Raw genomic sequence first — 15,944 nt, forward strand, 5'->3', positions numbered from 1 at the left:
TAACCAACAGCAGGCGCGCGGTGTGCGCCATAACCGAATAAAATCTGTGCCTCGCTTACTCTATACACATACTTCCTACGTTAATCTCCCTCACGCATACTTCCAACGCCCATAGAAAAGCCCCCCCACCCCCCATGTTCTTTTATCACGCATCTTGGGAAGCGGTGTTACGTAAAATCTTTTCATTTCCTCCACCTCGCTAGGCATTTCCATTCAACCAAGCTTGATCCACACGGCTCCCTTTCGACTGTGTGGGCGTGGTTATCGTTGATTGGCTTTGCGCGAGACCAATTGGCCGCCGCCTTTTACTGCCTAGCCAATCAGGGCTGGCGAGGGGGGGCGTGTGCTTATTAACTCTGTAGGTTGCACCCTTGTGTGGTTTCATCTTGTTCTTTGGCCGCGTTGGTGGAGTGAGCTCAGAAGCGGCGAAGTAGCGAGGTGAGTAAAGCGAAGGGGTAGCGGCGGCCCTTTGTGCCCGGGATGTGGGGTGAAAATATTAGAGGGCTTTTTGTTTAGTATGGAGACGCTGGGTGAGTTTTGCTGTTATTTCGGCGTGCGTCACGCGTTCGTTGTTCCCTCGGGCGGGCCTCTGAGGAGAGCTTTGCGGCGGCCTATTCTCTGAGGCGGCTTGCTGTGAGGTAACGCGCAGCTCGTCGAGCGCTACTTATCGTCATTATAGTGAAATAAGTGATATTTCACCACCATGACTCGGCTAATATGGCAGAGGGCACGTATTAGTCTGGGGACGGGCCTGCTTTTGTTATACACTGGGTTGGCGTGTGCTGTATAGGAGGGTGTGAGCTTGTGGTGCACGAGCCGGATGTTTGGCGGGCTTAGTGTGCGCCTTGCCGCCATGCTGTCTATCCGTCTTCTCTCTCACAGTCACAAAATGGCTGGTGGCGGAAGCTTGCGGCAGAGGGGCGGGGCCTGTGTGGCCGGTGTCCTGGAGCTTGTAGAGCCCAGACAAAGGAGGATCGGGGGAATCGTGACTAGAAACCTGCGCAGCCTGCTGCTTCTTCTCCTTCTATTGTGTAAGGACACCTCCTCCTCCTTCCCTCCCATCGACACACAGCGCCCGGATCCTCTCTACGCTCATCACCCAGCCGCACGACGGTCCTCATCACAAGCGCGTATTGTGCTGTGCACGTTCGGTGTGTATATTTACTCGGGGTAAAGGCAGGCGCTAGGGGCAATCATCTAAACGGTCTCTGCTTGGATTTTATATACCACTTGGGCAAATCTGGCCTTATACAGCTTTCTGAATTGGTTTCCTTTCGAGTTACCTTCAACTATGTAGTGCAAGGGCCTGACTGATTCCGTACAGATTGAAAGTGATTAGGTTTTACCACTTATTATATGGTTTTGGTCATTCTAAAGGCAAATTATATAATGTATGGACAGCCTTAGATTTAACTATGCACTACAAGGGCCTGCCTGATCACATAGAAAGTGTTTAGAATTACCAACACCTTTTAATGAGGTCAAACCTAAATGCTTTCTATATGATCAGGCAGACCCTTGTAGTAAGTTGATGGTAAATTTAAGGCTGGCCATGCATGATATAATTTGCATTTAGGCCTCGTGTACACTGCTGCCTGTAAACGGATGTTCAGAGGCAGATGGATTTTTTTTTTTTTTTTGTGCCTCTGAACTCCTCTGTTATCTGTACATGTACACAGGTTAGTTTAATGCTGTTTTTTAGGCAGCTGCATTTCTTTAAAGGCAAAAAAATGAGTTCAGATGCTAAATGCGGTAACTCGCGTATAGCTCCGTTTCGTTTGCAGGCGTCTTCATTTTTAGCAATTTTTTTTTTTTTTTCAAACACTTCTAAACGTAAACGTGGCTTACTATCTGTCAAGTTAAAGCTGAGTTCTACCCAAAAGTGGAACTTCAGTTCATCTGATCCCCCCCCCCCCCCCCCCCCCCCCCCCCCCCCCGTGCCACAATTGGCACCTTTCAAGGGGGGTGCAGATACCTGTCTACTACAGGTATTTGCACCCACTTCCTGGAATAGACTCCCGCAGGAGTCACGTCCCTTCCCTGTCTCTTGGGAAACACAGGTCCCAGGAGATAGCGGGGACCACTTAGGATGCGTAGCACAACTAGCACATGCGCTGTAGGGAACTGGGAAGTGAAAACGCAATGCTTCACTTCCTGATTCCGAATCAGAGCCAAGCGATTGATCGGCTGCTGATATCACTGGACTCCAGGACAGGTAAGTGACCATTTATTAAAAGTCAGCAGCTGCAGTATTTGTAGCTGCTGGCTTTTAATTTTTTTTTTTTTTTGGGTGGACTCCCTCTTTAAATCGTTCAGGAGAGGTTGTAAAAACGTCCCGTGTACATTAAGCCTAAGAGTTACGAAAACCATCTAGTATGAGGTCAAACCTAAAGGAAAATTTTTATAATGTATGGTCAGCCTTAGATTTACCTTCAACCATGTAGTACAAGGTCCTGCTTGATTGCTTACACATAGAAAGTATTTGTTTGACCTCTTCAATTTAGATGGTTTTAGTAATTCTAAAGGAAAATTGTATAATATATGGTCAGCCTTAGGCTGAACATACAATTTTATTTATTCAATCTTCCTTTATTTTTTCCGAATCCATCTGAGGTCAAACCTAAACGCTTTCTTTGTGTATGCGATCAGGCAGGCCCTTGTACTACACGGTTAAAGGGGTTGTAAACCCCTACAGTCCACTTTTTTACCTAAAGGTAAGCCTATAATGAGGCTTGCATGTAGCTACCCTGGATATCTCCCAAACCTGCAGTTTAGGAGATATCCCCTGTATTAGCATGTGTCAATATCAATGGCATGTGTGTGCCGTAACCGGTGGGATTGCAGTCTTTGTGGCTCCAGCCAATCACAGCGCCGGAGCGAGAGATACCAGGAAGCAACTCCGGGAGCAATGTTGCCGGATCTGGTGTACAGGGACCGATACTGCGGCTTTGATCTAAAGTGAGTTTTTCATACTCACCTTAGATCAACTGTCTTGCAGTTTTTTTGTGGGTTTACAATCGCATAAAAGGAAGATTGCATAAGAAAATTGTATAATCTTTAGACTTGCCAAACCCATATAATGAGGTCACTTTCTATGTGTATGCAACCAGGCAGGTCCTTGTACTACATAGTTGAAGGTAAATCTAAAGGAAATTCGATAAGAAAATTGTATAGTGTATGGCCAGCCTTAGATTTACCTCCAACGATGTTGTGCAAGGGCCTGCCCGGTTGCTTACAATTTGAATGCTTTTGGGTTTGACCTATTACATAGTTAAAGACAATTCTCTTGTATGATTTTCCTTTAGATTTGCCAAAACTACATAATAGGTGGTCAACCCCAAATGTGTTCAAATTGTAAGCAATCAGGCAGGCCCTTGCACTACTTAGTTTGAATGTAAATCTAAGGCTGGCCATACATGAAGACAATTCTCTTTGTACTACATGGTTAAAGGTAAAACTAAGGGAAAATTGTAAAAGTAAAAGGGCCTGCGTTTGACCTCATATTATGACTTCGGTAAATCTAAAGAAAATTGTATAATGTATGGCCAGCCTTGGATTTACCTTCACCTATGTAGTGCAAGAGCCTGCCTGACTGCATGCGAAGCGGTTTAGTTTAGACCTCTTATATTGGTTTTTGGTAAATCTAAAGGAAAATTGTATAATGTATGGCTAGCCTAAAGCTGGCCATACATTTCACAATTTTCTTGTTCAGTTTCCTTTAGCCCTGGTTCACATTGCCACCGATTTGACATGTCAAACCGCATCAATGGCAGCGTTTTTAGCTGAACTCACACAATTTCATTCCTGCAGTCAGTGTGGACCAGGGCTCTGTTTTTCCTTCAACTATGTAGTGTAAGGGCCTGCCCAATTTGCTTACAAATTGAAAACATTTGAGTTTGACCTATTAAACGATTTTGGTTAATTTGTATAATGTGTGGCCAGCCATAGATTTGCCTTCAACTGTGTAGTACAATGGCCTGCCCTATTGCTTACAAGTTTGGGTTTGACCTCATATTATATGGTTTTGGTAAATCTGAAGGAAAATTGTAGAATGTAAATCTGAGGCTGGTCATACATACATTAGACCATTTTCTTATATGGTTTTGGTAACTCTAAAAAGAAAATTGTACAATATGAGGTTAAACCCAAAAGCGTTCAGTTTGTAATTAGGTGGGCAGGCCCTTGTACTTTTTTCATTTCCTTGTACTTTAAGCTCCATGCACACTGATGCTCATAAATGTCAGTTTTTGGGAGTTAAAGGGGAGTTTATGGGCTGGTAAGATAACTGAGCGTTTTTCCATGTGTCCATGCACACATGGACGTTTATGAGCTATTGTCTGAACGTCCTAAAATTGCATTCAGGAGCTGTTTTTTCTGCCCACAAAAAACCCGCTTAAACGTCAAACGTAGCTCACCAGCGTTTAATGTTTTTGTTCCATTGAAGAGAGGAAAAAAAATTTTTCTTAAAAAAAAAAAAAAAAAACGCTGTTGCAAAAATATTTAAAGGCTCACTTGAAAGCTACTGGTGGTTTTACAATGTTTTAACGTCCAGTGTGCATGGGGCTTTATAGTTGTAAATCTAAGGCTGGCCATAAATTAAACTATGTAGTACAAGGGGCTGCCTGATAGCTAACAATTTTAAAGTGTTTTGGTTTGACCTCATATTTGTTTTTTGGTAAATCTAAAGGAAAATTGTACATGGGAATCCTATGTGTAGCCAGTTTAAGAGTGCAGAAAGCAACTGTTCATAAGAGAGATTTTATTGTCTGAAGGCTCTCGCTCCTCCAGCTTGTGGTATATTGCTAGTAGTTGATGATGTTCAACTGGATATGATCTGTAATGTTAAAAATGTTTTTGCTCATCCTTTCAAGTAGAAATTTATTGTCTGGAACATACTGCACCACTTATCACATGTGAGTTGCCATTGAATTTGTCAAGGTGGCTGTTGATTAGCCCTTTATTCCCATTATGTTATAGGACATTTCACTTTTTTAATTCTTTAGTAGCCAGATAATGTAAAGCAACTATTCTTGCTATATCACAGTTGGGGTGGGTTTTTTCCTTGTTCTGTACAGGTTTTTCTGATTTGGACCCTGAACCCTTAATCAGACTTGCAGATTAGAGGGTTTTATGCAGATTGATTCTCATAGGTTGGCAAGCCCTTGTAGTGTCATCTAGAAGTCCCACCCACCATATTATAACCTCGCTGAGGAAGCTGCTTGCTTGTATTGTGGGTTTGAACTATACAGCGTTTCTGTCAAAGTAGATGCCAACCATGATCACTTATGAATTGCACCTTACAGATTGCTGCCACCACTATAAAAGTTTATTGAAGGAAAATGGAGACAGAGCAGGAAGAGGTTGAATTCACAAACACAGAGACCAACGGTAAGACATATACATTTTTTTATTTTTATTGCTTTTGTATTGTAGAATGTGACAATATTTTGCTCTAGTTCATATTTTAATTCACAAAAACCCTAATTTCATAACACTTGTTCTTTAATGTGTAGTGTTCTAATTTTTTTTTTTTTTTTTTTTTTCTTCTTCAGGTAAACGTCCAGCTGAAGACATGGAAGAGGAGCAGGCTTTCAAGAGATCTAGAAACACAGATATGATGGTGGAACTACGTATACTGCTGCAGAGCAAAGTATGTTTGTAATTTGTAAATGCACAGAAATTTTGCAGTTGCAGAAACACATCTGTGAATATAGGTGGTAGTTTATTGGATGTCCTTTGTTTTCATGAACTTTGTATTTTACTGAACATTTTTTTCTCTTTCAGAATGCAGGGGCAGTAATTGGTAAAGGAGGAAAAAATATTAAAGCACTTCGGACAGACGTGAGTGTTTATAACATACCTTGACTTGTTGAATGTTATAGTTTTCACAATTTGCAGACCAGGTTCATCATAGGAACACTTTGATTCTCTTTAGATTGTACTAGCTTTTAGCACTATAAACTTAGAATATTTAGGAAGCTTTTGTTTCATAACTTGTATATGTTTTGAATGATTATGTATTTGCCATGTAGGAACATTATTTTTATACTTTGTTTTCGTTAGGTTTTAGCTTTAAGTTTAACGTTTTTCAGTAGGTTGACTCATGTGATTAGACACGTGACTAATCTTTCTATATTGTTAACATGCAGCTGCAAAGCAAAACTTCAAGTAAGCCTCGGACTGAGCTGTTTTCTTACACTAGCTGTTTTCAGCTTGCATGCTTCAAGTGTAATGTTTGTCACATTTATGTAATTTATTAACATCAGAAATGTGCTTGGTATTTTTACTACCAGTCTCCTTTTTGGAGAGTTCAGAACCCCTCGTCTGAAGATTGAGGGGATGTGTCTACACTCACGAGCCAGCCTGCTATAGTTAGACTAGACATATGCACCTACTGTAGAATTTAAATGCCTTTTTAAAGTGCTGTCACAGTAGATAAGTTCTACATTTATTGTATTACAGTATGCCTTAGTACCTTTAAAGTTTAATTGAGAACTGACTCTAGTTTGTATTAAATTAAAATGTATTGCTTTTCCCCCCTTTTCCCTCTCCTTGTTTTTTTTGGCCACATATCTCCGTTGCCCATGTACTGGATCGTCTTGCCCCTGCGTTGCCCATCATGGCGGCCCATCCACCCCTGAACGCCCATGTGAAAACCCTGGTTGGCTATGCCCAAAAATGTGCTCGTTGCCCAACGGGCACTTTTCCTGACATCTTCTGATTGAATGCCCATGCCCAATGCCAACATCCACGATCGCCAATGACCAATGCAGTACAATGCCAGTGTTTCAGTCCCAGACAGCAGTGGCCCCGAGCGGTATGTCCCAACAGTTTATGCCTCACTGCCTGATTAGAAAGAGAAATGTATTATAACCTGCCTTTTTAATATGATTTAGTTTTCCCCTACATAGTGTTTTATTTTCTGTCTTCTTTTTCCCATTGAATTTTTTTTTTTTTTTTACCCCCTCTCTTCTTCCCTCACTGATCTTCTACGTAAGTTATGGTCTATGGATCCACTAATTTCGTTAGAAAAAGGGGAACAAGCTTAGCTTCAAAATGGGTTTTTTTTTTTTGTTTTGTTTTTTTTTTTCTTTCAAATTATACATGTAGCTGTTTTCTAAGTGGTTTCTGTCTTCGTGGCCCACCTGACTCCTTCAGCATTGCCTGTTTCATTTTTCTTTTCTAATGAAGTGCTAACTCTTAATCACTCTTCACTTCACTTTTTATGTTGCTTTTTGTGTTTTTATTCTTCTCTTCAAAGCCCATTAGTATTTCAAGTTTTAAGTGATTTCATCCATATAATGTCCACCAATTGCATTTTCCAACTTTTCCCTGAAATCCGCAATTTTCATTTAAATAGTAAGGGTTTTCTTAAAAATAGTGGTGACGGGGAATCTGATCGTTTCACTTGTTTCCAGTTCTGTGCCTCCTTTTTGCCCGCTTAATCTAAGTCCTTCCAGAGTCCCCTTGCCTTACCAGCATCTAAATATTTTACTACCCAGTTGCATTGAAATTAGAAGAAAAAATATAAAACACATGCATGTATACGTTCTTTAAAGAAAAGCTTGATTGTGATGCTATTCTTTTTCTTGGGTGTTTAACTTTTTTTTTTTTCCTTGTCCCTTTTCTGTCATGTTGCCATAGTATACTGAGTATAAGTGCAGACATTGAAACAATTGGGGAAATATTGAAGAAAATCATTCCTACATTGGAAGAGGTACTTTTTACCCACTTGTGTTTTTTCATTTTTGTTAAACACCTGTACTTCTTTTTTTTTTTTTTTTTCTTTTTTTTTTTTTCCTTTCTTCCTTTCTTCTTTTTCTTTTTTTCTTTTATTATATATATAAAAGATGTTTTGTTCTTTGGCAGTACCAGCACTACAAAGGAAATGATTTTGATTGTGAGTTGAGGCTCTTGATCCATCAGTCTTTGGCAGGAGGCATTATTGGTGTTAAAGGTGCAAAGATCAAGGAACTTAGAGAGGTAGGTGTATGTCTATAATTTAACTGTACTTGTTTGTGGTGGTTTACTGGCAAATACACTGTTTTATGAAATCTCCACATATAAAATGTCAGTGAACGCAGGCACAGTTAATTTAGTTGGTGCAATCTTTTAAACCATTGCTTATATTTTACAGAATACACAGACTACAATTAAGCTTTTCCAGGAGTGTTGCCCTCATTCTACAGATCGAGTTGTGCTTATTGGAGGAAAACCTGATAGAGTGGTTGAATGCATCAAAGTCATCCTTGATCTTATATCTGAGGCAAGTTTAAGTTGTAAAGTGGTGTGCGTGTATGGATAGATAGATAGATATAGATTATTTTTTTTTCTATATGTACTCATGAATTAATTCTCATCTGCAGTCACCAATTAAAGGTCGGGCTCAGCCATATGATCCTAACTTCTATGATGAGACTTACGATTATGGTGGTTTTACAATGATGTTTGACGACAGACGAGGACGACCCATGGGTTTTCCTATGCATGCAAGAGGAGGTGGCTTTGATCGAATGCCTCCCGGACCTGGTGGCCGCCCCATGCCTCAGTCAAGAAGAGACTATGATGATATGAGCCCTAGACGAGGACCCCTCCCACCACCACCAGGTCGTGGTGGTAGAGGTGGCAGTAGAGCACGTAATCTTCCTCTTCCTCCACCCCCACCACCAAGAGGAGGGTACGTACAGTTTTTTTGTTTTTCAGTATGTTTATTAGATTTTGTAAAGGGATACAAATTAAGTATACAGATGCCCATCAACTGAACAGTTATGGTTTTAGCCATTGTCTTATAAGTGATTTTATTTTTAGGGACCGTAGAGGGAGACCTGATTATGATGGAATGGTAAGGAGTTTTTTTTTCTTTGTTTTTATAAGATTACATTTTTTATTTGACAGTAAATGCAAAATCTCTTGCAGGAATATATAACAATGCTTTTAGTGTGCAGGACAAAATTCAAACCTGTAATTTTGCATTTAAAAAAAAGAATGTGTAGGAAAATTGTACTAGTAAAATACAGCTTTATCAAAGTAGTTATGTCGTATGTCCAATGGTATAATATAGGGCCAAAATGTTCACATCTACCCCATTTTTAAACCCTTTCTGCATTCTCTTTAATAATTTAACAAATATATTCGGAGATTAAAAATGACTGTACTGTAAAGCTTTCCTCTAAAATATTTTACATTTTGTTTGTTGGGTGCAAAGGCATTTTGACAGTTTGTCATCTGGGGAAAAACTTACACTTTTTTTTTTTTTTTTCCCATTATCTCAAACTGCAGGGTGGCTCAGGATATGGTGAGTAGTCTTTTTTTTTTTTTTTTTTTAATGAATTGGGTGTACAGTCCTTTGGTACTTGCTGTATATGCAGAGCATGTGCACACTTAGCATATATTCTTTTTCACGTACAGGCCGTGGATCATATGGTGATATAGGTGGACCCGTCATAACGACACAGGTCACAATTCCAAAAGATGTAAGTTTGCTTTTTTATGTTAAAATATAATACATATTCAGTGTTTGGATAACTTGTGCTTCAAACAGAATTTCACTCCTGTGCTTTAGTTGGCAGGGTCAATTATTGGAAAAGGAGGGCAAAGGATTAAACAGATTCGTCACGAATCTGGTGCATCAATCAAAATTGATGAACCATTGGAAGGATCAGATGATCGTATAATTACCATCATAGGCACCCAAGACCAGATACAGAATGCACAATACTTGCTTCAGAACAGGCGAGTACTGGCATGTTGGGTTTTGCACGTTTTTAATTGTTTACTAAACCTTGTTAAATTTTACAATGTCTGTATGTGGTCTTTACTGCCTTTTAACCTTTTTCCCTATATAAATTTTTTTTTTTTTTTTTTTTATTTTCCTTCTCTGGTATATACTAATTTTTTATAATGCTGTCAAACTAATTTTGCTCCACAAAATTAACAGCTCTACTTTTCTGTCGTGAAACGACTGCAAAAGATTTGTTAAATCAAGATTTTATGAATGTGCCTGTAGATTAATTTTAAATCTAGAAGAAATCAGTGGAAGTTGGTTTAGTTCTGTGTGGAAGACTAGTGATTTTGTTGTTTTTAGATAACGGCAATGACAACAAATCACGGTCTGCCATATGGCACAGACCATGCCTCTACAGGACATGTTACAATGGGTTTTGATTTGATGTCATGATGCAGCGTTTCACAGCTTTCTCCTATTTACTAACCACTTGTTTTTCTGCTTTTATATACTATGGCATGTTTCAGTGTGTACATATATATTTTTTTTAATCCCTTTTTTTGTTTTTGGAAATGTTACTAACTCTTAATCCTTTTTAACTGCATTATACTTTTTTTTTTTTTTTCTTATTTTTTTTTTCTCCTAAGCTTTGTGTTAAAAAAAAATGCTTTTACAGGTTCTAATGCAAGGTTTTCTTTTTTTTATAGTGTGAAGCAGTATTCTGAAGATTATGCTTATGGGTTTTGACTTCTAAACATTTGAGAGGCACATGCTCAAGGGTTCTAATGTAAGATTCTCTTTTTTTATAGTGTGAAGCAGTATTCTGGCAAGTTTTTCTAAGACTAGTGAAGAATGAAGGAATCCTGCATCTTTTTTTTCTTTATCTGCGCTTCTGATTTAAAAAAAAAATATTTAAACAAGCCAACATTCCTCTGCTTCATAGGTGTATTACAATTGAGGCATAGACAGACTGGTGTTTGATATGTTATGGCCTAGAACTGAAACAAAAGATGTGTTTTTTTTTTTGTTTTTTTTTTTAATTAGTATTTGTAGCTGGAAAAATCCAGTGTAAGTGAGGCTTCTTTATAAGCCATTTTCATGATCTAACGGTGTTTTGGAGATTGTTTTTAACTGGATGATTTACCTATTCTGTATTTATGTTAAGAGACCTGCCAGTTAACAGTATCCCACCCTGGTGTTGGTGGAGAAAAACTCGTTTTTGTAAATATTTTTTTTATTTTTAAATAAATTTAGTGAACGTTGGGTTTGTTTCTCCTACTTGCCTTCACATTCTATAGATACGAATTTGTAGACTTGTGACCTTAACATGGCTTCACTAGTTAATAAAAAGATCACCCTTGTTTCCTGCAGCATTAGCCATAGATTCTCCAGGGCTGAACATGTTTTTGTTTTTTTTTTTTCTTTTACAGGGTTAATATATGGCTCTAGCACAGACATTGCTTCGGAAGAGGAAGTGATCAAAGAGCAGTGTTGAAATTTAGCTCTTTGCACTTGAGTTTGGTTTTCCAGTAACTTTTCTATTCTCACAATAAAACTGTTTTAATGAGAGGTTATTTGTGTGTTTCTGAACTATAATTTTCAAATCTAGATGGGATTTTAGATTCTTCAATTTTTAATATAAATTTTTATTACACCCCCAAATATTTAAATAGAATTGCCTCTGTCTATTTTAGAGCGTTACAAGGTTTATTCTGCAACCACACAATTGTACATAGAGCGTCATTTAATTTGGCACTAACACATGGCTGTAGTGAGACCTTAATGTTTGATTCCCCAACCCCCATTTAGATTTGAAAAACAATGGCCTTCCATGTGAGGTTTGTCAAGTGCAACATACGCTTAACTTCATCACTGCCTGGTTACCTTTCTTTTGAGTTTAGATTGCCTGTCCTACCACAGAATAGCTAGATTGCCTAGATATACAAAGCACGTTCCTTACATTTTATATAGTAATGTTGCAGTTAACAGCGTAGCCTTTAGTAGTGGACAACCTTATTTTAGGCAGTTACTGTATATTCTAGGGTCACTAAAATAAGTTTTAACAAGATTCTATTTTGGAGGGTTTTTTCTTGGTTCTGGTTCTCTAGGTGTTAACTGCCTTTTGGTTACCTTCCACAACTTGGTAATCCTGTTTATTTCCTGATTGGGCTAAGCCATGTGCTTTGTTTATGATTTTTATGTATATCCAGAACAAAATATGAATTTCTTTTTCAGGCTTAAGTGGATTCCAAAATATTTTGTTTAGAGCAGCTACAATGAAAAACATGGAATGCTTTCTTCCTCTTTTCGTTGCTTATGGATTACAAACCAAGATCTGGATCTCTGGATGCATTTGTTAAAATTAACCAGAAGTGCTAAGAATCCTCAATCTGCGGAGAATACCCCAACTCCAAGAGAATTGTACAGAATTAGTAGAGCTGAATGAATATAACTGCTTTATGTTAAAGATAATTATATTTTTTTTTGTTATGTTCCAAGTTTAGTTATTACATGGAGAATGAAGCTCAGCTTAAGCTATCCTGTGCAGATCTTGATGGGATATCCATTGATCTTTTAAAAAGCAACTAAAGTTAATTTTTTTTGTATATTCCAACTTTTTTTTTCTCTTAATTTTAGAATCTTGTGTTTTGTGGGTTTTCCCCCTCCTGAAATGTCTGTTGCAATTGGGATTTTGTGTTCACTGTAACAATGTGCCGACTGTACACATTGCTGTTTTTATCACTTTTACATTGGTATGTTGTAACTGAAATTGGTCACTTGTGTTAGTGTATTGAGATGACCAGCTGTGCTCTCAGTTTTTATCAATATAATTAAAAGTTTAAAGGATTTTTTTTATTCCTTTAGATGTAGCCAAGTGAGCAGTGAAACATTTGTTTTATCTGACTAAACAGAATTGAAATTTAAACTAGCTGTTGTCTCTTGCCTTCTGTCCAGTATGAAGATATTGCTTTAGCCAGTGCTGTAGATCTTTAATAGGTAATTAAAGTATGATTTTTAGTATAATCTTGAGTGCTCAAACAGTCAAATTTTTTTCCAAGTTAAGTTTAAAAACAAATAAAAAGTTGTAGCACTTGTATCAATCTCACTGTGCCTCTTAAACATATTACCAGCGTCTAGCTTAGAAGGAAGGAAAACACAACTGGCTACTTTGAGCCTCACAGCACATGTTGCTACTCAAAGAAACATTTTTTTTCATGTTTCAAATGAAAATGGGACTTGTTGGCTAAAAATATATATTTCATATATATATATCATTCTTCATATTCATAACAAGGTTTTGGTAATGCAGCAAAGGTGTTGGAGCATTACATCTAGGCACATTTTGACTTGTGTTTAAGCGCTTCCTATTTTTTATTTTTTTCACCTTTTAAAAAAAAATAATAAAGTGCACCAAAGATCGCATCTCTCGCCCCCTTAAAAGTTGCTTTCTGCCCAGGAACACCTTGGACATTTGTAACAATTTTGTCATACAGCCAGGAAATGGTAATCAAGAGTAATGAGTGCTTTTTTTCTAATTGGGTAACTCCGATCAAATTCCCCCCTTTCTGCTTTAAAGTAGCACAGTGATGTAGTAAAACTTGCCCACTGCCCCTAATTGTGAATCTGTGTTGAATGAACATGTTTTGAGGCCCAGGATTTTGAGGGCATAGGTTATACATATACCTGAAACTGCTTCTTGACTACAGGCAGCCTGCAACAAATCTGTTCCCTTGCTGATGCATCTTAAAGTGAAAGTAAAGACTAATATTTAGATTAACAATGTTGGTTTCCTCATACCCATGCTGCATATGGTTTCTAAAAGTGTTTCTTTTTAGTGTACAGTAGAGGACGCAGACTCATTCTGCGTAGAACACAAATTTAAAGATGTGTGCAGTAATAAATAAAAACTTACGGATTTATAAAAATCCACTCGCATGAGTGCTTTCACACGGGCAGTGCGCTTGCAGGATGGGAAAATAAAGTTCTGCAAGCAGCATCTTTAGGGTGGTGTATACACTGCTCCGGAAATGCCCTACCAATTGAAATGAATGGGCAGCACCACAACACTGACACTTTCTTAACCCTTTGGTTGCTAGCAGGGGTTAAAAGTGCTGGCACCGCCCCATTATGAAAACAGACTGCAGAGTAAAAGAAGCACACTTTTTTTTTTTTAAATCAAGGTTAACTTTGCCTTTAAAGATCTGTCTTGAAATCAAAACACCTGTTGGGGGGGGGGGGGGAGGGGGGGCACCCTAATGTAGCCACATACTAGTTATAGTGTAAAATTTTCAAAGTTGAGTTTTTAAAACAGGACACCTGCAGTCTTTCACATTATACCGCCATCTACCGTAAGATTAGACAATGGCAAGCTACAAAATTCTATGCTAGCCCAGGTTAATGCTTCCCACTGGCAGCATTCTTTTTTTTATTTTTTTGCTAGTGTCCTAGAAGACGTTAGTCTTCTGTTAAAATTAATTTTTTATCCTAATCGTACATTACAGGACTATAAGTTTTATATGCTACTACCTTCTAGTGCCAGTGACCAAAGCTTTGCTAGGACTGCCCTGTGTGCAATTCAAATAACCCCAGCCACTCCATGTGGCTCCAGTTTTTTTGCTAATGAGCTTAGGTGATGGGCTATTTCTGTTGGGTTTTTTTTTCTATTTTTCACCAGTTTTCTCTTTCATGGTCAGAAAGGTCTTGCCTTATGGCTCCTTAGCAGTTTCTGGATAGGTTACCATTGAGGTAAATTTTTGGAATTGGACTGGCCTGTAATGTTTCTTTCAGGCACTGGATCCTGCATTCAGTGCTAATTCTTGGATATGGTGCAATGAGGGAGTTAGTGGCAGGGTGGTCCAGCACCATTCCTATGGCATCCAGACTTGCAAGACACATTTGGGGGTATGCCCACCATGGTGGGTGAAATCTGGACAGTACAAGTGGCCTGGTTAAGGAAAGATGAGGTTTCCCTGTACCTTTGCACAATGGTTCCTGGCTATATAAGTCTTAAGTTATTGGTTGGATTTATAATACCACTACATTATGACCTTTTTATCATACAAAACACTGCAGTACAAAGCACACAAACAGTTTTGAAGGTACATGATATGGGGTAGTATACAATTTACCCTTGTATGTAATGTTCTCTCTAGCATATACCTTTTTTCAATTTGGCAGTCTATTCTTTCACCTTACTCCCAGAAGGTTCTCTCTGGCTATGGACATGTGCCTATAAGGCTTCTAACTGCTCACATCTGGCCAATGACCAAGCTGATTGTTGTCTCACCTGTTGCCTCAGTGATGCAGCCAAAAGAACACCTGGATTATTGTAATTCTTACTGGACATGTCTCTCTCCCCCCCCCCCCCCCCAATTCATTCCACAAGTACTTCACAGAGCAATGGTGGATTGGGAGCAGGAGCACATGGACCAAATATCAGGAATTATTTTGCAGACCCTGAGGAAAGTCCCAGGTTGAAAGCAGAACCCCTTGATTCGGGCTTCATCACAGATGTACATGTGGCTTGTCTGACTAAAGCAGAATTGTGAATGGGAACAATACACATCTATCCTGAATGATGCAGTAGCTAGGTACTTTCAAGGTTTCCTGTAGTCCAGGCATCACTAAATGGCAAACTGTCAATGCTGCAGTCATGCCATTTAAGACCTGCTTTTTTGTTTTCAGCCGCTGCCTCTTGTCTTTGCAGAGCTCACATTGGAAGAGCAGCACAGCGATGCACGGAGGGCAGGGGCTGGCCCAGTTAACTGGTTGCTAGAACCGTCCTGCATTCTAACAACCAATCAGTTAACTGGGGCAGGTCCCGCCCTCTGTCCATCCCTTTGCTGCACTTCCGAAGTCAGCTGCTGTGCCCTGTGTAAGGTAAGAGGGTGCTGTTACTGTTATGAAGGACGGGAGGGGAAAGGATCAGAAACTAATGGAGGAGTGGTGATATAAAAGGGAGGCAGGGCAGGAATGTGAAGGAAGTGATATGGAAGGGGATGGGGTTCTCCAAAGGGGGTGGGGACAGTTATGTGAAGAGGGGATGCTATTAAGGGAGTGAGGACAGGAATGTGAAGTGGGTTCCTATAAAGGGGGTGACAGGAATGTGAAGAGGGGTGCTATAAAGGGGGTGAGGACAGGAATGTGAAGGGGGCACTATAAATGGGGTGAGTATAGGAATGTGAAGAGGGGCGCTATAAAGGGGTGAGGACAGGAATGT

At 39.1% G+C, this 15,944-nt stretch overlaps 1 protein-coding gene across 4 annotated transcripts; it reads left to right on the forward strand.

The window, feature by feature from the left end:
* Positions 1 to 286: 286 nt before the first annotated feature.
* Positions 287 to 12,819, forward strand: HNRNPK (heterogeneous nuclear ribonucleoprotein K). Of its 4 annotated transcripts, none has more exons than XM_073633614.1 (15): positions 287 to 438; positions 5,304 to 5,388; positions 5,553 to 5,650; positions 5,785 to 5,841; positions 6,774 to 6,817; positions 7,645 to 7,717; positions 7,870 to 7,983; positions 8,138 to 8,266; positions 8,367 to 8,677; positions 8,809 to 8,842; positions 9,280 to 9,295; positions 9,409 to 9,473; positions 9,563 to 9,732; positions 10,432 to 10,511; positions 11,960 to 12,819. In XM_073633614.1, exons 2-14 carry the CDS (start codon positions 5,340 to 5,342, stop codon positions 10,469 to 10,471), a joined length of 1,200 nt encoding a protein of 399 aa, XP_073489715.1. In that variant the 5' UTR covers positions 287 to 438; positions 5,304 to 5,339; the 3' UTR covers positions 10,472 to 10,511; positions 11,960 to 12,819. The 4 variants fall into 4 exon arrangements, with proteins under 4 accessions (XP_073489715.1, XP_073489743.1, XP_073489726.1 ...); XM_073633642.1 differs by having other exon boundaries at positions 7,876 to 7,983; XM_073633625.1 differs by lacking the exon at positions 11,960 to 12,819 and adding an exon at positions 11,155 to 11,293.
* The last annotated feature ends 3,125 nt before the right edge of the window (positions 12,820 to 15,944 follow it).

Source organism: Aquarana catesbeiana, linkage group LG01 (assembly GCF_042186555.1).
Source record: "Aquarana catesbeiana isolate 2022-GZ linkage group LG01, ASM4218655v1, whole genome shotgun sequence".
Taxonomy (NCBI): domain Eukaryota; kingdom Metazoa; phylum Chordata; class Amphibia; order Anura; family Ranidae; genus Aquarana; species Aquarana catesbeiana.